Source organism: Haemorhous mexicanus, chromosome 31 (assembly GCF_027477595.1).
Source record: "Haemorhous mexicanus isolate bHaeMex1 chromosome 31, bHaeMex1.pri, whole genome shotgun sequence".
NCBI classification, from domain to species: Eukaryota; Metazoa; Chordata; class Aves; order Passeriformes; family Fringillidae; genus Haemorhous; species Haemorhous mexicanus.
In genome coordinates, this window is record NC_082371.1 from 2,393,687 (window position 1) to 2,414,963 (window position 21,277).

Sequence of the window (21,277 nt, forward strand, 5' to 3'; positions counted from 1 at the left end):
CGAGCTCCATCCCCTCAGGGGCCATGGCGGCCTCGCACGGGAGGCAGGAGGGGAAATCGCTCCTTTGGCCAACTCACGGGCACCAATCGGTCCCGGCACCACCACCGGCAGCGGGCAGAAGCCCCCAAGGCAGCAGGTTGGATCCCAGTGCCCACTGGCAGCGTAGCAGTGTCCCGGGGCCTGGTACATGCCTTGCCCAACACCCGCGGCCGCTCTCCATGATCCCGGATGGAAGGAAGGCAGCGCCTGACCCCAGGCAGGTCTCGGGCCCACAGCAGCACCTCTGGTGGCTTTACAGCACAATTCCTGCAAAGCCTCAGCCTTTCCCTCAGGTGAGGAGGGCAGGGATGGAGCAGCTTTGGGGACACCTGGAATCCACACAGGGTCACTCCCCACAGCCCCACCATGGCCATGGGCAGAGCCCCTGCTCAATATTTCTCAATGGTTCCCTCTTATCTGATGACCACAGCCAGAGTCAAAACATTCTTTCTGGAAGGTTCCAAAGAGCTGCAGGTTTTGTTGAAGAAGGAGGGCCCCAGGTCAGGCTGTTGAGCAGAGTTTTTGGGATTTGCAGTAGTTTGTGGTTTCTCTCAGTCCCTTACCAAGAGGAACAAATGATCAATTGCTGCATTTCCGGACTGGTTCCCTCTCAGCTGCAACTACATGGGGAGTTTCCAGCCAGCCCTGCTCCGAAAACCATCAAAGGCCCTCCCAGAGCCCCTGCTTGGGCTCCCTTTGGGGTTTGTGCTTCTTGCAGGGCTGAGCAAACCACAGGCAGGCCTTTTTCCCCCGCAGGATTCTCACCTCTGCAGCAGCTCTAAAGCTGCCAGAATCAAAGCCAAGGGGGCAGGGGGGACCCTGAGGTGCTGGCTGCCAGCTGGGGCTGGGCAGAGCAGGGCTGGGCAATGGCCATCCCTGTGCAGTGGGGCTGGGCTATGGCTGGGCCCCACCCTTGGGTGGCCACCCCAACCACATCAGCCACTCCACAGTACACATCACTGTCCCAACACTAACATCCCAATATTTAATCAATAATAGAATCAATCATGTAATATCAATTCATGTAATATCCAGCAAAAGTCAACTTCCATTCACTTGTTTCTCACAATACACACCAGTAAAGAACTGGTATTCCTGTTCCCACAGCTTTGCCTAAAAGCCCCATAATTTCAAAGTTATAACATCTCAGAGAGAAGGGGGTCGTATTTTCCATTCCAAGGGAGGTTCCCACCTTGTTCAGCTTCCTTGACAGAGCTGAACAAAGAAACACCATTTCTGCCAGTTTAACCAAAGAGCTGCATTTTTGTCCCAGCAGCAGGAAACCGGGTCCTGTGCCCCCTTGGAAGTGGGATGGGGAACAGTAAGCCACCTTACTGGGAGCACTGGGAGGGGGATTGCAGAGCCACTAACACATGGGGTTAAGAGGAACAAGTCTGATTTGGATTTATGTCTCAACATATGCTACCCATGAGGTGAAAAATGACTCGGTGGGTTGTCCATGTGCTGGGAACCCTGTCCCTGGAGAGGCTTCACACAACAGAAAATCAGGGGAGAGAAAGCTTCAGTGATCGGGCTGTGAGTGACCCCCACTGGCTGGTGGGACAGATGCCCAGGAAAAATGTCTGGGAAAAAATGCCCAGGAAATCGGGCTGTGGGAGGAGCCTTTGGAAATAAATGCAGCAAACTGTGACACAAGAGGAGCATTTGGTTTGGGTTTCTTGGAGGGATGAGGGGCTTGCTCGGAGGGTCAGCTTGGCCCTAATCCCCTGTGGGATTCACATTCTCTGAACCTGGGAGAAGCAGTGAGAGAAGCAAAAATGATCAAAACAATTCCTATCTCATTTTCTGCTCCTGTGTTGTTCACAAGTGGAATGCATTGTGGGGGATTGTTTACCTGAAGGGAATTGGTGATTGGATTCTGGTGTGAGTGTTTTGATTCACTGACCAATTGAATCCAGGTGTGTCTTTGTGTTGGGGCTGATGGCTGACAGTCATGAGATTGTGTGCAGTGGAGTGCAGCTGAGTGCTTGGCAGATTCAGTTCAGAGGTAATATAATATAGTATTGTTCTGGATTGCAATGCAGGATGTATTCTATTACCATCTGTATGGCAGTTGTCTAGGTGTTAAGTGGGCAATTTCCCCTTATCTCTCTCCCTGACAGATCACAATCACTCCTCCCTCAGCAGGGGGCATCCCGTGATAAGAGGCTATTGAGTGTCCCTGCATGGCTGATAAGAACTGTAACATCCCATTGTGAGATGCTCTGCCCAGAGGGAGGAGCCGAGCATTGCTATCCAGATATAATCAGGAGATTCTGACACACCAGTACAGCTTCTCCACTGGATTCACCAGAGGAACAGCAGCTGCTTCTACTTCCACGGATCTGTGGAGGAAGAATCACCCTTTTTCTACAGGACCCCCTGCTCCAACAGAACCACACCTGACACCTCAGGAGGACTGCAGCCACTTTTCCAATTGGACTGCTGCCGGCACCCTGACCAACAGGGTGTCAGGTTGAGTTCCAGCTCTGTCATTTTAGTGTACTGCATTGTTTTTATTTTATCATTTTATGTTTTTTTTCCCCCCTTCCCTATTAAAGAGCTGTTATTTCCTGCTCCCGTATTTTTTTACCTGAGAGCCCCTTAATTTAAAATTCATAGCAATTTAGAGGGGTGGGGAGGGTTTGCATTCGCCATTTCAGGGGAAGCTCCTGCCTTCTTTAGCAAGCACCTGTCTTATCCAAACCAAGACAAGTATAATAAAGTACTTAATTAGCCTTGTGATAAGATGGAGTCAGATGCATCATTCCTCCTGGACATCAGGCAAAAATATCACCGATGCTCCCTGCCCTTGCCTTTTCTTCCCTGTGGTCCTTCTTCCCTGTCCACACCCGTTCTTCCCTGCTTTTGCTGCTTCCCCGAGCCAGCTCATTCCTGCTCCTCCTGGACGTTCCTTCATTGGTTCCCTGACGGAGCGGATGCTGCCTGAACCCACCCACCTGCTGCCTCTGCCACGTTTCCCCTGCTGCCCACAGCACCGAGCCTGCTGCACCTGCCCACCGCAGCACCAGCCCACGGCAGCCAGCCCAGAGCCAGCAGTGCTGCAGCACCAGCCCGCAGCCAGCCCGCAGCAGCCAGCCTGCAGCCATCGCTGGCCGATGCCAGAGACACGCAGGTGCCATCCTTGGAGATCACACCCAGCCACTCACAAAGGCCATGTGGGCTGGCTGTGGCTTGCAGCACACACACTCCATCTGCCGAGCTGATGCCCACAGAGCGCCCGGGCTTCTTGTGGTAACGCTGTCCCTGTCCTCTGTTTCTCTCTCTGTCCTTTTCCCTTTCTAGTCCCTTCTCTCCCCCTTTGGTAAGAACACTTACCCTCCTTCATCAAGAAACAGTGCTCAGATATAATATAGCCATGTTTGTGCTTCATTTTCATCTGAGAAACCTTTCAGAAGGAATCCTCCCCAACTCCCCCTTTTACAGCGGGATGGGACAGGGGTAGTGGGAGGGGGAATGGGGAAGCCCTGGCTGTACTGCAAGCACTGTGGGGAGAGAATGGGGCAGTCACTGAGGGTACTTGAGCACTGGGATGGGGCTGGGGAGGCCCTGCAGGTACGAGCAAAGGGGTGGGGGAGCCCTTGGGGGTAGTGGGAGAGGAAATGGGGAGCAGAGGGTGCCCTGTGTAGCCTCCCCCTGACCCATGCCCACCGCCCTTGGAAGGATGGGCAAGCACAGGAGCCATGGAGGGAGCACCCCCAGTGTCACCCAGTGCCTCCCGCTTCCCAGAGCATCACAACTTCTGGTGTAGATTGTCATAGATGTCCCTGGGTTCCCACGGTTGCCATTGCAGCTCCATGTACGTCGCCTGAGGATCCTCCACCAAGGGTGCCAGGGGCTCTGGGGGTGCCCTGTGGGAAGAAGGGAGTGTGTGGAAGGGGATGGGAGGTGCTGGGAGTTTGGGTAAAAGGTGTATCATGGCTGGAGCCTGCACTCACCTTTCCTGGTGCCTCCTGGCATCTGCAAAGGAAAACTGGAGGGGTGACTTTGGAGACCCAGGGGCCCCCATCCACCCTTGGGAATGCTGAACCACCACCGGACATACAATCCTCCCCAGGCCCCCCTAACACCCAGTGCCCCCGGAACCCGGAGCCTGGCAGGGAGGGAGACCCCTGATAGGATCCCCAATATCCCTGCACGACCCTCCAACACCTCCCCAGGGCTCTGAGCCATGGTCACTGGGGCTCAGCCTCTGCCAAGCTGGGGGCTGTGGGTGCTGCCCTGTGCCCCCCCCTCTCTGGGGCTTGTCCCATCCCTCTCCATGACCTCTGTGCCCCCATTGTCACCCACCCAGGTGGTGCCACCAGTGCCAGGCCACAATGACACCCACAAGCAGGAGCAGGAACAAAAGGGCCCCACCGACCCCTACGGCCACTGCAAGAGACAGAGGGGGACACAATGGGGTCACTCTGAACCCTGGGGGTCCTGCACTCCCTGGTGACCCCGTGTGACCCCACCTGTGACCCAGGGTGAGCCAGGTGTCACCTCCAGAGCCAGCTCAGGGCTGAATGCCCGGAACACGCGGTGCCCGTCCTGTCCCAGCTGGTTGGTGGCCACGCACTGGTAGGTGCCTGAATGTCCCACATCGATGTCCCTGAGCTCCAGGAGGGGACCCTGGGCCACCTCCTGCCCATTGTGCAGCCAGGTGAAGGTGACAGGGGCTGAGCCCACCTGCACCGAGCAGCGCAGGGTCACGTTGTCACCTGCATGCACCTGGTGTGTCAGGGGACCAGGGATGATGGTGGCATTGGCCACGGGCACTGTGGGGACAGAGACAGGGCTGAGGGCACAGGGAGGGGCTGGCAGCTGGTGTGGGGGACAGGGATGGGGGGGATGGGTGTGGGAGGGATGTGATGGATGGGGTCACACCACAGAGGGCTGAGGGGACACGCGGCAGAGGAGGGGAATGCATGAAAGGTGTCTGGGGGACATGGTCGTCCCCAGGAAGAGGACGCAGGAAGGCCGTGGGTGATCTCCGTGCCCATCCCTGCACTCTCTGCGCACCGTGACGCGGAGCCGGGCACTGCTCTTCCGCACGTTCCCCCTCTCGGAGCGCACCTGGCAGCTGTAATTCCCCGAGTGGGAGACCCCCACGGAGGGCACCAGCAGCTGTGGGGACACCTGCGGGCCCCCCAGCACCTGCCCGTCCCGGTAGAACACGTGCAGGAGGGGGGCTGGGGGCCGCAGGGTGCTGGGGGTGCTGAGGCAGCTGAGAGTCAGGGGGGACCCCAGGCTGGGCTCGGGGGGACCCTCCAGCCTCGGCACCGAGAAGAGCTCTGGGAAGGAGAGGGGAGGTGAGGACTGTGACTCTGAGTCCGCTGGGAAAAGGCTGTGGGGCTGTCAGGAGATTGGAGTTCCAGCCGAGGGGGTGCTCACCGTGCACTGTCACTGTCACTGGTGCCGACTTTGCCCACGGTGACACTCCGGAGTCCACCCGGCCCAGGCAGCTGTAGCGGCCACTGTGCTTCTGCTGCAGAGGGGACAGGGACAGCTCGGCCCCATTGAGGGGCCTCCCCACCTCCTTGTCCCCATGATAGAATCGCACTCCGGTGACCGGGTTGTTCTGCCAGCGCAGGCAGCGCAGTGTCACCGTGTCCCCCTCCAGCAGCTCCCGCGCCGACACCTGCAACTCTAACCTGGCTGTGAAACACGGGGGCCCTGTCACACTGGGGGTCCCGTTTTCATGGGGATCCCCACATTGGGTCACACCCTGATCACCAGGGACCCCCAATTCCAACACGGAGCTCTCCCCACACTGGGGTGCTCTGGGGTGCTCACCGTACACTGTCATTGTCACCGGTGCCGACTCATGCAACACCCAGGATCCCACCAGGCCCTTGCAGCTGTAGTTGCCGCTGTGGCTCAGCTGCAGAGGGGACAGGGACAGCTCGGTGCCATCGCGGAGCCCCCTCAGTTTCTCCCTCTCGCGGTAGAAGGACACCCTGGTGACCGTGCGGTTCTGCCAGCCCCGGCAGCGCAGTGTCACCGTGTCCCCCTCCAGCTGCGCCCGCGCCGGCACCTGCAGCACCAGATAGTCTGTAGGACAGAGGGGTCCTGTCAGAGCTGATGGCACCGGGACACCCCATTGGGTCACACCCTGAGCACCAGGGGTCCCCAATTCAAACATGGCGTTCCCCCATGCTGGGATGCTCTGGGATGTCTCCAGAGCAGGGGACAGGCTCTGGTCACACAGGAGGTGACCCATGGAGTGGAGCCCACCCAGAGCCCTCGGGGTCCCCGCGGGTGCCAGGCTGGGGACACCCAAACCCCCCTCACCGTTTGAGACTGTCACGGGTGGGCTGTGCCCGCTGCCGGGTCTGTCACACGTGTAGGTGCCACTCTCGGTGACAGTGACATGGTCACCTCCCTTCTGCCCCCAGCGCTGCCCGTCCTTGTACCAGGTGATGTCACCGGCGGTCCCCGAGCCCTGACAGGTCAGTGTCACCTGGTCCCACAGCACCGGTGGCCTCCAGGGGGGCTCCATGAGGAGCTGGGTGGTCCGGGCACCTGCGGGTGACAGGGGACACCAGCCTGGCAGGGCCAGCGCGGGGCTGGGGACAGCGGGGTGGGGCCATGGCATTCCCCGAGGACTCACCAACGAGGCCGAGGGTCTGTGCTGGAAGGGAGAAGGGACAGGGCTGGGTGGGGGTGGCACTGCAGGGACAGCAGCACAGGGGCACAGGGTGTGGGTGTTGTCCCCAAACTGTCCCCATGGGGACAGCAGTTCTTTTGGGTAAGTGTGTCTGGGTGGTCCCAAAAAGATTTGGCGAGGCAGGGAGACATGTCTGTGTCACAGCCACCAGTGCGCCACATCTCTGTGGCACAGACACCTTGGAAACAGGGACACCGAGGCCACCCTGGGCTGAGCCACAACATGGGGACACTGTGGACACCCCAGGCACGAGGACACCATGGACACAGCCCATGCTGGCCCAGGTCACCCCCACCAGCTCATGATCCCATCCCCATCATCCCATCCCCATGGCCACATCCTCACCGTTCTTGTCCCCTTCTGTCCCTCCATCCCAGTTCCCTTGTCCCTGTCCCCAGAGCTACCTGAGCCCAAAGGTGCCACTCCCCACATTCCTGTCCCCACATCCCCATCCTCAAATTCCTGACCCCTGTTCTGTCCCCAAAGCCACCCTACATTTCCAGTCCCACCAAGCTCCACTGTGAGTAACAAGGACTGGCACTGCTGTCATTGGGAACCTCAGGGGACCCCACAGCCCCCTCTGTACCCCCTCCCCATGGTGCCAGGCCCATGCCCAGGGCACTCACCCCACAGGAGCAGTGCCACCTTCCCGGCCATCCCGCTGTCCCCAGCCATGTGCACTGGCTGTCCCTCGCTGCTCTGGCTGTCCCCTCGCTGGTGGCCCTTCAGATGAAGGGGAAGGAAGCGAGGTCACATCCGTCCCCAAGTGGAGGTGGCACCTGGTGGGGGCAGGGTGGCCACAAGCTGGGCACAGGATGGGGACTTGATGGGAGAGTCTGGGGACATGGTGGGACATGGGGTTGCCAGGAGTGGGGGACTCAGGGGACATGGAGAACCAAGGATGGGTGTCCAGGAGAATGGAGGTCAAGGGGAATTGGGGTCTCCATGCCTGGGGGGATTCATGGATGGGGGTGCTGTGGGAACATGGTCCCCAGGGATTTGGGGTCATGGCATGTGGGTGCCAGTGTTTAGGGAGCAGAGGGAAAAAGGGGACCCTCGGGAATAGGGGTTGTGGGGGAAGGAGCAGCCCATGGGATGGGATCAAGGCAATGGTGGTGATGGCAATGGCAGTCCTGGGATGGGGGTCCCAGGGAGGAGAGACCAAGGCCATGGGGGTCCCATGGTTGGTGTCCCAGGGGAATGGGGGTGCCAGGGATGGGCAGTGGCTGGGTGGGCACAGGGGTCTCAGCTCCTTCCCTGAGAGGGGAGCCTCAGATTTTGGGTGACCCAGGGCCCAGCAAAGCCCCCCTAGGGTGCTCGTTTCCTGGCCAGGCATCACCTGGGGGTCCTGGGGAGCTCTGCCTCTGTGCCCTCCCCTGCCCTTGACTTACTTGTCTCTTTATTTCTCATGTTTCCTTACTTTCCTCACATTTGCGCCATGTCCCCTCACCCCCAGCTCCTGGCTCAGCAATCCCGGGGAGCACCTGAGCTGGGAAGGGGTTGGGGGATCCCGGGGGAGGGGAAAAATGGGGAGTAGGGGGTGCAGGGAAGAGTGGGGAGGCTGTGGGGGTTGGAGGTGTTGGGCTGTGCCGCCTCAACACTTTCACTTTCCTTTTTCTGGACAAGAATGAAGAGGCTGTTTGTGCTGAGAGACAGATGGGAAAGGGGGGCAGTTCTGTCCTGGGCAGCATATCCAGGGGGTCCTGTCCTGGGAGGATCCTGTCCCAGGGGTGACACATCCTGACTTGGGGGGTCCTGTCCTGGGTGTGGCAGTTGCAGAAATGTCCCTGCACATTCCTTTTTGGGTGCCTGTCCCAGGGGTGGCACATCCTGGGGACCCCTGTCAATGCAAGGGTGGTGCCCAGTCATGGCCCAGCCCCACTGCACAGGGATGGCCATTGCCCAGCCCTGCTCTGCCCAGCCCCAGCTGGCAGCCAGCACCTCAGGGTCCCCTCTGCCCCCTTGGCTTTGATTCTGGCAGCTTTAGAGCTGCTGCAGAGGTGAGAATTCTGTGGGGGAAAAAGGCCTGCCTGTGGTTTGCTCAGCCCTGCAAGAAGCACAAACCCCAAAGGGAGCCCAAGCAGCGGCTCTGGGAGGGCCTTTGATGGTTTTCAGAGCAGGGCTGGCTGGAAACCCCCCCTGCAGGGGCAGCTGTGAGGGAACCAGTCCGGAAATGCAGCAATTGATCATTTGTTCCTCTTGGTAAGGGACTGAGAGAAACCACAAACTACTGCAAATCCCACAACAATGTGCTCAACAGCCTAACCTGGGGCCCTCCTTCTTGAACAAAACCTGCAGCCCTTTGGAACATTCCAGAAAGAATGTTTTGACTCTGGCTGTGGCCATCAGATAAGAGGGAACCATTGAGAAATATTGAGCAGGGGCTCTGCCCATGGCCATGGTGGGGCTGTGGGGAGTGACCCTGTGTGGATTCCAGGTGTCCCCAAAGCTGCTCCATCCCTGCCCTCCTCACCTGAGGGAAAGGCTGAGGCTTTGCAGGAATTGTGCTGTAAAGCCACCAGAGGTGCTGCTGTGGGCCCGAGACCTGCCTGGGGTCAGGCGCTGCCTTCCTTCCATCCGGGATCATGGAGAGCGGCCGCGGGTGTTGGGCAAGGCATGTACCAGGCCCCGGGACACTGCTACGCTGCCAGTGGGCACTGGGATCCAACCTGCTGCCTTGGCGGCTTCTGCCCGCTGCCGGTGGTGGTGCCGGGACCGATTGGTGCCCGTGAGTTGGCCAAAGGAGCGATTTCCCCTCGTGCCTCCCGTGCGAGGCCGCCATGGCCCCTGAGGGGATGGAGCTCGAGCGGGGCGCCCCCTGCTGGCCGGGAGTGCTCCCCGCAGCGCCCCCTGCTGGCCGGGAGTGCTCCCTGCAGCGCCCCCTGCTGGCCGGGAGTGCTCCCTGCAGCGCCCCCTGCTGGCCACGGTTATCACTGCCACAAAAGCCAACAGCGCTGAGCGGGAGGGAAAGTTCTGGGTTTGTGTTTTTTGCTCTTTTCTGGTTTATAAATTTCCCAGGAAACAGCTGGTATTCCTTTTCCTGCACATTGGCCTGAAAGCCCCAGCGTCTTTGAAATTAACGAAAGTTTTAGACATGGGTCTTCTTTCCATTCCAGGAATGTTCCCGCAGTCCTTGGCAGATATTTCTCATTTAAATGAGTTTTCAGCTTCTGTGTTCCAGCATGGATGGGACAGATACCCCAAGAGCAGACAGGGTCAGGGAATTGGCCACCTCATGCTCTGCCTTTTAAGCCAGTCAGGCCACCAAGGGCCCTCTCCCCAGCTGGCACTTCAGGTCACCCAGCGATTCAGGAGCTGGCATTGGCAGAGTGTGACACTGTCCACAGTGTGCCATGGCTGATAGACTGATGGACAGGCAGGGGCCCTGTCTCACCAAAAGCAAGGCCTGACCCACCCCTGCCACACACAGCTGCTCCAAAATGTCTCCAGACATCAAACTTTTCCTGTCTCTGACACCCCTCCCTGTGCCATGGCCTGATCCCGACTGCCCTGGCAAGGGGGGAGACTCCAGAACCCCCACAGGGCCTTTGTGACATCCTGGTGTGGGGAACAGGGCAGAGGAGGGGTTTGGAAGAGGGGACAAGGGAATCCAGAGCCTCCTGAAGGCTGCTTTGGTCATTGGAGCAAGGAAGGCCCAGGGCCCAGGCAGGTTTTGGAAATGTCTGAGGTTTGTTACTTTTTGGTGGCTTTCCCAGCAAATCGTACCTTGTGTGACAATTTGGACTCTGAACCTTGTTGCTGTTGCTGTTGGTTTTATTCTCTCTCATTGCTGTTACAGGAAATTGTTCTTCTCTCAGCCCTTTGGGATCTTTGTGCCCCCACAGGGAGGGAGAGGAGCAGTTTTTGGTGGCAGCACATACACGAGTTGGTGCCCATGGGTGGGGACCCCTAGTGCCCCCCAGATCCCCCCAGTGTCACAGCACATTCCCACAGATGTCACCAGTTTTCCGCGGTCGCCCCTGGTGTCCCCTCAGCTCTGCGTAGGTCACCTGGGGATCCTGGAGGGTGGTGGCACGGGGGGACACTGCGAGAGACACGGGCTGTGGGATCTGGGTGGGGTGACACTCGTGGGTGACATGTCCCTCTGCATGTGTCCCCCCTCCATACTCACCCCCTGCCCTCTTGGAGACCACAACATGGGTGTACAGCACCTGCCCCTCCTCTGGGGCAGCCAGGGGATCTGGGGGGGCCCTGAGGGAATAAAGGGGATGTGGAGGAGGGAATGGGAGGTCTTGGGGGTTTGGGTAAAAGGGGAGAGGGTGGTTTGAACCCCCCACTCACCTTTCCTGGTTCTTCCTGGCAGCTGCAGAGGAAAGAGGGGAGGGGTGACTGTGGAGTCCCAGGGCCCTGACCCCTCTCAGGATTCCTGAACCCCCACGGGACCCACAAATGCCCCACAGGACCCCCAAATATATCAGGAGCCCCCCAGAATTCAGGAACATCCCCAGTGCCCCCAACCAAGAACCCAAAGCCCAGCAGGGACAGAGACCCCCAATCAAACTCAGGGCCACTGAAAGAACCCCCAACATTGCTGCAGGACCCCCTGTGTCTCCCCAAACCCTATTGGATCCCCAAACAAGGTCACAGTTCTGGGAACCTCTACCGCTCCCTGGGACCCCCATCCCCCCATTGTCACCTACCCAGGAGGTGCCACCAGTGCCAGGCCACAATGACACCCACGAGCAGGAGCAGGAACAAAAGGGCCCCACCGACCCCTGCGGCCACTGCAAGAGATAGAGGGGGACACATCAGGGTCACCCATCATCCCGGGGGTCCTGAACACCCCAGTGACCCCATGTGACCCCACCTGTGTCCCTGTGTCCCCATGCTTTCACTGTCATTGCTAGCTCAGGGCTGAATGCCCGGAACACGCGGTGCCCGTCCTGTCCCAGCTGGTTGGTGGCCACGCACTGGTAGGTGCCCGAATGTCCCACATCGATGTCCCTGAGCTCCAGGAGGGGACCCCGAGCCACCTCCTGCCCATTGTGCAGCCAGGTGAAGGTGACAGGGGCTGAGCCCACCTGCACTGAGCAGTGCAGGGTGACGTTGTCACCTGGGTGCACCTGGTGTGCCAGGGGACCGGGGGTGATGGTGGCATTGGCCACGGGCACTGTGGGGACAGAGACAGGGCTGAGGGCACAGGGAGGGGCTGGCAGCCGGTGTGCGGGACAGAGATGGGTGGGATGGGTGTGGGAGGGATGTGATGGATTGGGTCACACCACAGAGGGCTGAGGGGACACGCGGCAGAGGAGGGGAATGCATGAAAGGTGTCTGGGGGACATGGTCGTCCCCAGGAAGAGGACGCAGGAAGGCTGTGGGTGATCCCCGTGCCCATCCCTGCACTCACTGCGCACCGTGACGCGGAGCCGGGCACTGCTCTTCCGCACAGACCCCCCCTCAGAGCGCACCTGGCAGCTGTAATTCCCCGAGTGGGAGACCCCCACGGAGGGCACCAGCAGCTGTGGGGACACCTGCGGGCCCCCCAGCACCTGCCCGTCCCGGTAGAACACGTGCAGGAGGGGGGTTGGGGGCCGCAGGGGGCTGGGGGTGCTGAGGCAGCTGAGAGTCAGGGGGGACCCCAGGCTGGGCTCGGGGGGACCCTCCAGCACCGGCAGCGAGAAGTGCTCTGGGAAGGAGAGGGAAGGTGAGGACTGTGACTCTGAGTCTGCTGGGAATGGGCTTTGGGGGTGTCAGGAGATTGGAGTTCCAGCCGAGGGGGTGCTCACCGTGCACTGTCACTGTCACTGGTGCCGACTTTGCCCACAGTGACACTCCAGAGTCCACCCGGCCCTCACAGCTGTAGTTTCCACTGTCGTTCAGCTGCAGAGGGGACAGGGACAGCTCGGTCCCATTGAGGGGCTTCCCCACCTCCTGGTCCCCATGATAGAATTGCACTCCGGTGACCGGGTTGTTCTGCCAGCGCAGGCAGCGCAGTGTCACCGTGTCCCCCTCCAGCAGCTCCCGCGCCGACACCTGCAACTCTAACCTGGCTGTGGGACACGGGGGTCCTGTCACACCGGGGGTCCCGTTTTCATGAGGATCCCCCCACTAGGTAACACCCCGATCACCAGGGACCCCCAATTCCAACACGGAGCACTCCCCACACTGGGGTGCTCTGGGGTGCTCACCCTGCACTGTCACTGTCGCCGGTGCTGACACATGCAACACCCAGGATCCCACCAGGCCCTTGCAGCTGTAGTTGCCGCTGTGGCTCAGCTGCAGAGGGGACAGGGACAGCTCGGTGCCATCGTGGAGCCCCCTCAGTTTCTCCCTCTCGCGGTAGAAGGACACCCTGGTGACCGTGCGGTTCTGCCAGCCCCGGCAGCGCAGTGTCACCGTGTCCCCCTCCAGCTGCGCCCGCGCCGGCACCTGCAGTGCCAGCCAGTCTGTGGGACAGAGGGGTCCTGTCAGAGCTGATGGCACCAGGACCCCCCATTGGGTCACACCCTGAGCACCAGGGGTCCCCAATTCCAAGACGGGGTTCTCCCATACTGGGATGCTCTGGGATGTCCCCAGAGCAGGGGACAGGCTCTGGTCACACAGGAGGTGACCCATGGAGTGGAGCCCACCCAGAGCCCTCGGGGTCCCCGCGGGTGCCAGGCTGGGGACACCCAAACCCCCCTCACCATTTGAGACTGTCACGGCTGGGCTGCGCCCGCTGCCGGGTCTGTCACACTCATAGGTGCCACTCTTGGTGACAGTGACATGGTCGTGTCCCTTCTGTCCCCAGCGCTGCCCGTCCTTGTACCAGGTGGTGTCACCAGCGGTCCCCGAGCCCTGGCAGGTCAGTGTCACTGGGTCCCACAGCACCGCCGGCCTCCAGGGGTGCTCCACGAGGAGCTGGGTGGTCTGGGCACCTGCGGGTGACAGGGGACACCAGCCTGGCAGGGCCAGCACGGGGCTGGGGACAGCGGGGTGGGGCCATGGCATCCCCTGAGGACTCACCAGCGAGGCCGAGGGTCTGGGCTGGAAGGGAGAAGGGACAGGGCTGGGTGGGGGTGGCACCGTGGGGACAGAGGCACATGGGGTACAGGGTGTGGGGGCTGTCCCCAAAGTGTCCTTGTGTGACATGGACCCCTTGGGGACAGAAAAACCTTGTCTAGCCCTTGCTCAGGCAGGACACAAGGACACTGTGGACACTCCTGAACTGGGGAGGTCATGGGCACCCCGTGCTGGCCCAGGTCACCCACACCAGCCCCATGATGCCTCCCCAAATCTCTGTCCCCTTATTTTTGTCCTCACATTCCTGTCCCCTCTCTACTGTCCCCACAGCCACCCCATGGCTCCGGTCACCTCATGCTCTGGCACTGCTGGCATTGGGAACCTCAGGGGACCTCACAGCCCCCCTGTGCCACCTCCCCTCCCCATCCCCATGGTGCCAGGCCCATGCCCAGGGCACTCACCCCACAGGAGCAGTGCCACCTTCCCGGCCATCCCGCTGTCCCCAGCCATGTGCACTGGCTGTCACTCGCTGCTGTGGCTGTCCCCTCGCTGGTGGCTCTTCGGATGAAGGGGAAGGAAGCGAGGTCAGGTCTCACCCTCGTGCGTAGCTGGCACTTGGTGGGGGCAGGGTGGCCACAAGCTGGGCACAGGATGGGGACAAAGCTGGGTGGGACAAGGTGGGACATGGGGTTTCTCAGGAGTGGGGGTTCAGGGGTTTTGGGGAGCCAGGGATGGGTGTCCAGGGGAATGGGGCGTCCCAGGGGAATGGGGGTGCCATGGGAATGGGGGTGCCCAGGGCTGGGGGGACTCAGGGATGGGAGTGCCAGGGGAACGTGGGCTCCAGGGAGTTGGAGTCACGGGATGGGGATGATGGAGGAATGGTGGCTCCAGTGGGAATGGAGGAATGGAGAATGGGAATGGGGTCCTGTTGGAATGGAGGTCCTGGGAGGATCAAGGTGCTGGGGGAAGGAGGATTGCAGGGGATGGAATGAACAGGAGAAGGTTCCTTGGGAATGAGGTGCTGGGCCATGGAGATCCTGGGGGGTGTCAGTACTGGGATGGAGGTCCCAGGGTTGGGGTGACACAAGGAATGGGGATGCCTTGGTTGGGTGCCCAGGGAAATGTCACTGCCAGGTGTAGGCAGTTGGTGGGTGGGCACAGGGGTCCCAGCTCCTTCCCAGAGTATCTCAGATTTTGGGGTGACCCAGAGCCCAGCACAGCCCCCACCCTGCAGCACCCCAGGGTTGCCCTGGGGGTCTCTGTGTCCCTGCCCCACACACCCCTGGGTCAGGTCCCCCCATTTCCTGGCTCAGCCATCCCAGACAACACTTGATGCCCAATTGGTTGGGACAAAATTACACATTCATAGAATAAAAGCAAAAATCTTTCCCACATCATTATTTCCCCAAAAAAAGTACAAATTTGGCAAAAATCAAACTGGCAAGGTATAAAATGCTCTGGTTTAGAGAATCCATTGTTTTCCCAACAAGTCACTCACAATAAAAACACAAACAAATCACAACGAAAGGAGACTTTTATTCCCTTTAGCAGCCCCTTGTGCATCCCACAGCAGTGTTTGCTTGTGGATGACACAGAGTGTGGAATGTCCCTGAGTGTCCTACAGCTCCATGGGATTGTTCCCTGCCTGCTGGGCAGCAACCCAGCCCCCAAGGAAGCCTTTTCTTGGGCCATCTTTAGGAACTCTCCCCATTTTGCTCATTCCCACCTTGAAACTTGATTGACTTCCCATGGAGGATGGGGAGAAGCTCTGTCCATCCTTGGGACAGTGCACAGGAATCTGTGGAAATGCCCCTGTGTGCCTCAGGTCAGGTTGTTGAACAGTTTGTTGTTGTCTTTGCAGTAGTTCTGTGGTTTCTCTCAGTCCCTTGGGCAAAGGGACAAAACGATCAATTGCTGCATTTCCAGACTGGTTCCCTCACAGCTGCCCCTGCAGGGGGGGTTTCCAGCCAGCCCTGCTCTGAAAACCATCAAAGGCCCTCCCAGAGCCACTGCTTGGGCTCCCTTTGGGGTTTGTGGTCCTTGCAGGGCTGAGCAAACCACAGGCAGGCCTTTTCCCCCACAGAATTCTCACCTCTGCAGCAGCTCTAAAGCTGCCAGAATCAAAGCCAAGGGGGCAGGGGGGACCCTGAGGTGCTGGCTGCCAGCAGGGGCTGGGCAGAGCAGGGCGGGGCAATGGCCATCCCTGTGCAGTGGGGCTGGGCCATGGCTGGTCCCCACCCTTGGGTGGCTGCTGGCTTCAAGGAGCAGAGTTTGGGCTCTCCTTCCTGCCCTGGGCTCCATTCCCCAGCTGCTCTTGGAGGCTCAGATCCTGCAGGGGATGAGCAAGAATGGAGAAGTCTGGACCCCCCTCAGAGCTGCCATCCCCCAGGACAGGACCCCCTGCGCCACCATGTGTCTCCCCTAGGACAGCATCCCCCCAGGACGGGAGCCCCCCATATGTGCTCCCCCAGGACAGAACCTGCCCCCTCAATGTGACAAAGGTGTCAAATGGCCTCTTCCTTCTGCTACAGGAGAGAGAAAGTGAAAGTGTTGAGGGGGCGCAGCCAGACACCCCCATCCCCACAGCCTGCCCAGCCCTCCCTGCAGACCCCTCACCCCTGCTTCCCCCACCCTGGGCTGCCCCCAGCCCATTCCCTGCTCAGGTGCTCTCCAGGATAATCAAGGCATGAACTGGGGGCTCTTGAAATTGGAGGGGTTAAATGATGGAAGTGGAAAAAAAGAGAGGAAAAAGCCACTGGGGGCTGGCAGGGCACAGACCCAGAGCACCTCAGAATCTGTCTGGGGTGACCCCCAGGCTGCCAGCACCTTGTGGGGGCTGTGCTGGGCTCTGGGTCACCCCAAAATCTGAGATACCATGGGAAGGAGCTGGGACCCCTGTGCCCACCCAGCCACTGCCCATCCCTATCACCTCCATTTCCCTGGGAACCAACCACGACATCCCCATTTCTCAGGTCCCACCTTGCCTGGGACCCCCACCCCAGTCTTGCCACTCCCCGGGATCTCCATGGCCCAGCACCTCATTCCCAAGGAACCCTCTGCTCTTCATTCCATCCTCTGCAATCCTCCTTCCCCCAGCACCTTGACCCTCCCAGGACCCCCATTCCCACGGGACCCCCATTCCCCCAGCATCCCCATCCCATGGCCCCAAATCCCTGGAGCCCACATTCCCCTGGCACTCCCATCCCTGAGTCCCCCCAGCCCTGGGCACCCCCATTCCCATGGCACCCCCATTCCCAGTGACTCCCCCTCCTCAGCACCCCCATTCCCATGGCACCCCCATTCCCCCTTCTCAGCACCCCCATTCCACAGGGACCCCATCCCTGGGACCCCCCATTACCCTGGACACCATCCCCGGCTCCCCAAACCCCCTGATCCCCCACTCCTGGGAACCCCATCTCCCACCTTGCCCCACCCAGCCTTGTCCCCATCCTGTCCCCACCCTGCCCACAGCCTGTCCCCAGCTTGTGGCCACCCTGCCCCCACCAAGGGCCACCTCCACTGGGGGACAGGCGTGACCTCGCTTCCTTCCCCTCTGGCCAAAGACCCACCAGTGAGGGGACAGCCACCCCCACCATCGAGTGACAGCCAGTGCACATGGCTGGGGACACCGGGATGGCCAGGAAGGTGGCACTGCTCCTGTGGGGTGAGTGCCCTGGGCACAGGGCTGACAGCCCAGGGATGGGGAGGGGAGGGGAGGTGGCACAGGGGGGCTGTGGGGTCCCCAATGCCAGCAGGGCATGGAGCCCAATGTGACCAGAGTTGTGGGGTGGCTTTGGGGACAGGAGGAGGGCGACAGGAATGTGGGAACTGGGATGCAGGGACAGGGACAGGGGAATGGAGATGTGGGGACAAGGATGTGGCAGAAGGAACCTTGGGTCTGGGGTAGCTGTGGGGATAGGGGCACAGGGATGCAGGGACAGGGACAAGGGGACAAGCACCATGTGTTTGGGCCATGGGGACAGGTGCCAACAGAATGGGACCATGAGCACAGGGCCATGGAGATGTGGCCGTGGGGCTGGCAGGGGTGACCTGTGCCAGCACAGGGTCCCCATGCATGAGCAGGGGTTGGTTGCTGTGTCGCTGTCCCCTAGACCTCTGTGCCACACCAGTGCCACCGCAGAGACCTTTTGGGGACAGCCCCACACCCTGTGCCCCCGGTGCTGCTGTCCCCACGGTGCCACCCCCACCCAGCCCTGTCCCTTTTCCCTTCCAGCACAGACCCTCGGCCTCGCTGGTGAGTCCTCGGGGGATGCCATGGCCCCACCCCGCTGTCCCCAGCCCCGTGCTGGCCCTGCCAGGATGGTGTCCCCTGTCACCTGCAGGTGCCCAGATGTCCCAGCTCCTCCTGGAGCCCCCTTGGAGGCCACCGGTGCTGTGGGACCAGGTGACACTGACCTGCCAGGGCTCGGGGACCACTGGTGACACCACCTGGTACAAGGACGGGCAGCGCTGGGGGCAGCAGGGATGCGACCATGTCACTGTCACCGAGAGTGGCAGCTACACATGTCACAGACTCGACACTGGGCTCAGCCCCCCCATGAGAGTCTCAAACGGTGAGGGGTGTTTGGGTGTCCCCAGCCTGGCATCCCTGGGGACCCCAAGGGTTCTGGGTGGGCTCCGCTCCATGGGTCACCACCTGTGTGACCAGAGCCTGTCCCCTGCTCTGGGGACATCCCAGAGCATCTGATCGTGGGGAGAAAAATTGTGTGAACTGGGAACCTCTGGTGTGCTGGGTGTGACCCAATGGAGGTGTCCCACTGCCATCGGGTGTGACAGGACCCCTCTGTCCCCCAGACAATCTGGTGCTGCAGGTGCCAGCGCGGGCGCTGCTGGAGGGGGACACGGTGACACTGCGCTGCCGGGGCTGGCAGAACAACACTGTCACCTCGGTGTCCTTCTACCGCGACGGGAAGGAACAGGGCGGGCTGCGCGATGGCACCGAGCTGTCCCTGTACCCTCTGCAGCTGAGCCACAGCGGCCGCTACCGCTGCGAGGGCCGGGTGAGCAATGTGTCACATTGGAGCGTGTCGAAGTGGGTGACAGTGACAGTGCACAGTGAGTGCAGGCACGGGGATAGAGAAGCCCGACATCCTCTGAGGGTTTCCCCACCACTGCCTGAATCCTTCATCCCTCCCTTTACTCCTCCCTGGATCACTCAGAATTTCCCAAGTCCCTCTTGCTTTCCCCCATGACTGCCCAGTTCCCCCTGCAGATCCCTCATCCCTCCCTTTGTCCTCGCCATCCCTCCCTGGATTCCCCACCCCTTCCAAGGTCCCTGCTCCACCCTCTGGTCTCCCTTCCTTCCCTGGCTCCTCCCGCCCATCTCTAAACTCCAAATCATTCCCTGAGTCTCCTCAGCCTCTCGTCTGGTTCCCCATCCCTGCCTGGGTCTCTCCCCATTTCCATGGGGTCTCACCATTGTCCCCAGGTCCCACCATGCCTCCCAGGGCCCCTTTCTGCTCACTGGGATCCTTTCCACTCTCCTCCAATCCCCCTCTTTCCCCTCCCGTGTCTCCCACTCCTCCTGTGTCCCCAATCCCTCCTGTGTCCCCCCGCAGGGGTCCCGCTCTCAGGGGTGTCCCTGTCAGCGCAGCCCCCTGGGGGACAGGTGGCACTCGGGGACAGCCTGATGCTGAGCTGTGAGGTGGCCACGGGGACAGGTCCCCGGTCCTTCTCCTGGCACCGGGAGGGCTCAGGGGCACTGCTGGGCACCGGCCCCCGCCTGGAACTGCAGCACGTTGGGGACAATGACAGCGGCCAGTACCGGTGCCGGGTCAGCGACGGGGACAGCGTGGCCGAGAGTGACCCCCTGAAAGTCACCGTCCTGGGTGAGCGGGACCCTGGGGCTGGGGGTGACCCCACTCACGACACCCCCATCCCACCTTTCCAGGTGCCAGCCCTGTCTGTGTCCCCACAGTGCCCGTGGCCAATGCCACCATCACCCCCAGTCCCCTGGCACACCAGGTGCGCCCAGGTGACAACGTCACCCTGCACTGCTCAGTGCAGGTGGGCTCAGCCCCTGTCACCTTCACCTGGCTGCACAATGGGCAGGAGGTGGCCTGGGGTCCCCTCCTGGAGCTCAGGGACATCGATGTGGGACATTCGGGCACCTACCAGTGCGTGGCCACCAACCAGCTGGGACAGGACGGGCACCGCGTGTTCCGGGCACTCAGTGCTGAGCTGGCCCTGTTGGGGACCCCTGGCTCACCCTGGGTCACAGGTGGGGTCACACGGGGTCACCGGGGTGTTCAGGACCCCCAGGGTTCAGAGTGACCCTGATCTGTCCCCCTCTGTCCCCAGCAGTGGCTGTGAATGTCGGCAGGACCCTCCTGTTCCTGCTCCTGCTCCTGGCTGTCATCGGGGGCTGTCACTGGTGGCACCGCCGGGGTGGGTGACAATGGGGGGGGTGGGGGTCCTGGAGTGAGGGGAACCCCTAGAGTGGGAGAAGAGATCAGGTATCCAGTGGGAATTGGGGCTGCCATGGGGATTTGGGGGTCCAGTGGGTGGTTGGGGATGCCGAGGTCCCAGGCAGGTTCAGGGGTCCCATTGCCCCCTCAGTCACCCCCTCCCCTTTTCCTTGCAGCCACCTGGAAGCTCCAGGACAGGTGAGTGGGGGGCTTGGGCTGGGACCCCCCTTTCTCCTTCCCCAGACATCACTGAGACACCCCCTTATCCCCACAGGACCCCCCAGAGGAGGGGGCAGTGCTGGACCCCCACGTGTGGGCACCGAGTGGGCAGTGGGAGAATTCAGAGGGGACAAGGACAGGTCACCCATGGGTGTCACTACCCACCCACGTCCCCACAACTGGTGTCACTCTCACAGTCCCCACGGGTGTCCCCTGTCCCTGCCCCACCTCGTGATCCACAGGTGACCAACGTGGAGCTGTCAGGACCCCACGAGGGACAGCGGGACCCCCGTGACTACGATGACGTGCTGTGACACTGGGGACACTGTGGGGCACTGGGGACACTGGAGGGCACTGGGGGCACTGGGGGGTACTGGGGACACTGGGGGTCCCTGCCCCAGGGCACCCCCTGTCTGCCCCCCCTGGGGTTGCCTACGAGTGGGGGGTCCCTTGTGGGGCTGCCCAGAGCTCCTCGTTCCAGTGCTCCCAGTGCTCCCAGTACCCCCAGGGGCTCCTCATTACCCCCCAGTGCCAGGGGGCACAGGACCCTTGTCCCTGATATTGAACCCAAACTGCAGATTTGTGATTAAACTGGGAGAAATGGTTTTTGTTTGTTCATCTCCGTCTGGTGAGCTCGGGATTGAGGAGGGTCCTGATCAGGTTGTTGAGCAGATCCTTGTGGGATTTGCGGGATTTTTGGGGCTCCCTCTGTCCCTTGAGAGTCACCACACGGCACCGCCGCAAACAGCGCCCCCTGCCTGTTCCCAGGGAAACCGCGCCCCCTGTTTCCATGACAACACACACCCCGTTCTCATAGCAACAGCATCCCATCTCCATGGCAACCGTACCCCGTTCTTATATCAGCAGACCCTTGTCCCCACACCCTAAGCCCCCCAATCCCATGGCAACAACGCCCTTCTGTTCCCATGGCAACGCCCCCTCCCTGTTCTCACGC

At 60.9% G+C, this 21,277-nt stretch overlaps 3 protein-coding genes across 5 annotated transcripts in view; 1 reads left to right on the forward strand and 2 right to left on the reverse strand.

The window, feature by feature from the left end:
• Positions 1-7,136, reverse strand: part of LOC132340386 (B-cell receptor CD22-like) — a 31,887-nt gene extending 24,751 nt beyond the window's left edge. The window contains exons 1-7 of one of the 3 annotated variants that reach the window (XM_059871385.1): positions 6,337-7,133; positions 5,839-6,096; positions 5,437-5,700; positions 4,518-4,820; positions 4,351-4,434; positions 3,999-4,020; positions 3,409-3,911 (exon numbers count right to left, since the gene is read on the reverse strand). In XM_059871385.1, the coding sequence (XP_059727368.1) occupies positions 3,794-3,911; positions 3,999-4,020; positions 4,351-4,434; positions 4,518-4,820; positions 5,437-5,700; positions 5,839-6,096; positions 6,337-6,640 (1,353 nt within the window). In that variant the 5' untranslated portion in view covers positions 6,641-7,133 and the 3' untranslated portion in view covers positions 3,409-3,793. Of the gene's footprint in view, positions 1-3,408; positions 3,912-3,998; positions 4,021-4,350; positions 4,435-4,517; positions 5,337-5,436; positions 5,701-5,838; positions 6,097-6,336 lie in introns of those variants that run through there. The other 2 variants (XM_059871384.1, XM_059871386.1) reach the window with 2 other exon arrangements.
• Positions 7,137-10,465: 3,329 nt separating this feature from the next.
• Positions 10,466-13,288, reverse strand: LOC132340130 (Fc receptor-like protein 4). The gene is made up of 7 exons (XM_059870930.1): positions 12,862-13,288; positions 12,403-12,723; positions 12,081-12,359; positions 11,541-11,843; positions 11,374-11,457; positions 11,015-11,036; positions 10,466-10,924 (listed from the first exon to the last, which is right to left on the reverse strand). The coding sequence occupies exons 1-7, from the start codon at positions 13,286-13,288 to the stop codon at positions 10,648-10,650; spliced, it is 1,713 nt and encodes a 570-aa protein (XP_059726913.1). The 3' UTR covers positions 10,466-10,647.
• Positions 13,289-17,308: 4,020 nt separating this feature from the next.
• On the forward strand, positions 17,309-21,210 carry LOC132340131 (Fc receptor-like protein 4). The gene is given in 10 exon segments (XM_059870931.1): positions 17,309-17,339; positions 17,910-17,930; positions 18,019-18,249; positions 18,491-18,751; positions 19,255-19,524; positions 19,614-19,916; positions 19,997-20,087; positions 20,280-20,301; positions 20,378-20,607; positions 20,610-21,210. Coding segments are annotated over 10 exon segments (2,061 nt in total).
• The last annotated feature ends 67 nt before the right edge of the window (positions 21,211-21,277 follow it).

What these genes read in the sequence shown, in the direction of transcription:
- LOC132340130 (XM_059870930.1), bottom strand. Translation starts at nt 13,288, where the DNA reads ATGGGTCACCTCCTGTGTGACCAGAGCCTGTCCCCTGCTCTGGGGACA. An exon ending in ATGGGGACACAGGGACACAG is followed by an intron (nt 11,458 to 11,540) that starts GTGGGGTCACAT and finishes TATCTCTTGCAG; the next exon opens with TGGCCGCAGGGGTCGGTGGG. An exon ending in GCACTGGTGGCACCTCCTGG is followed by an intron (nt 11,037 to 11,373) that starts GTAGGTGACAAT and finishes TTTCCTCTGCAG; the next exon opens with CTGCCAGGAAGAACCAGGAA.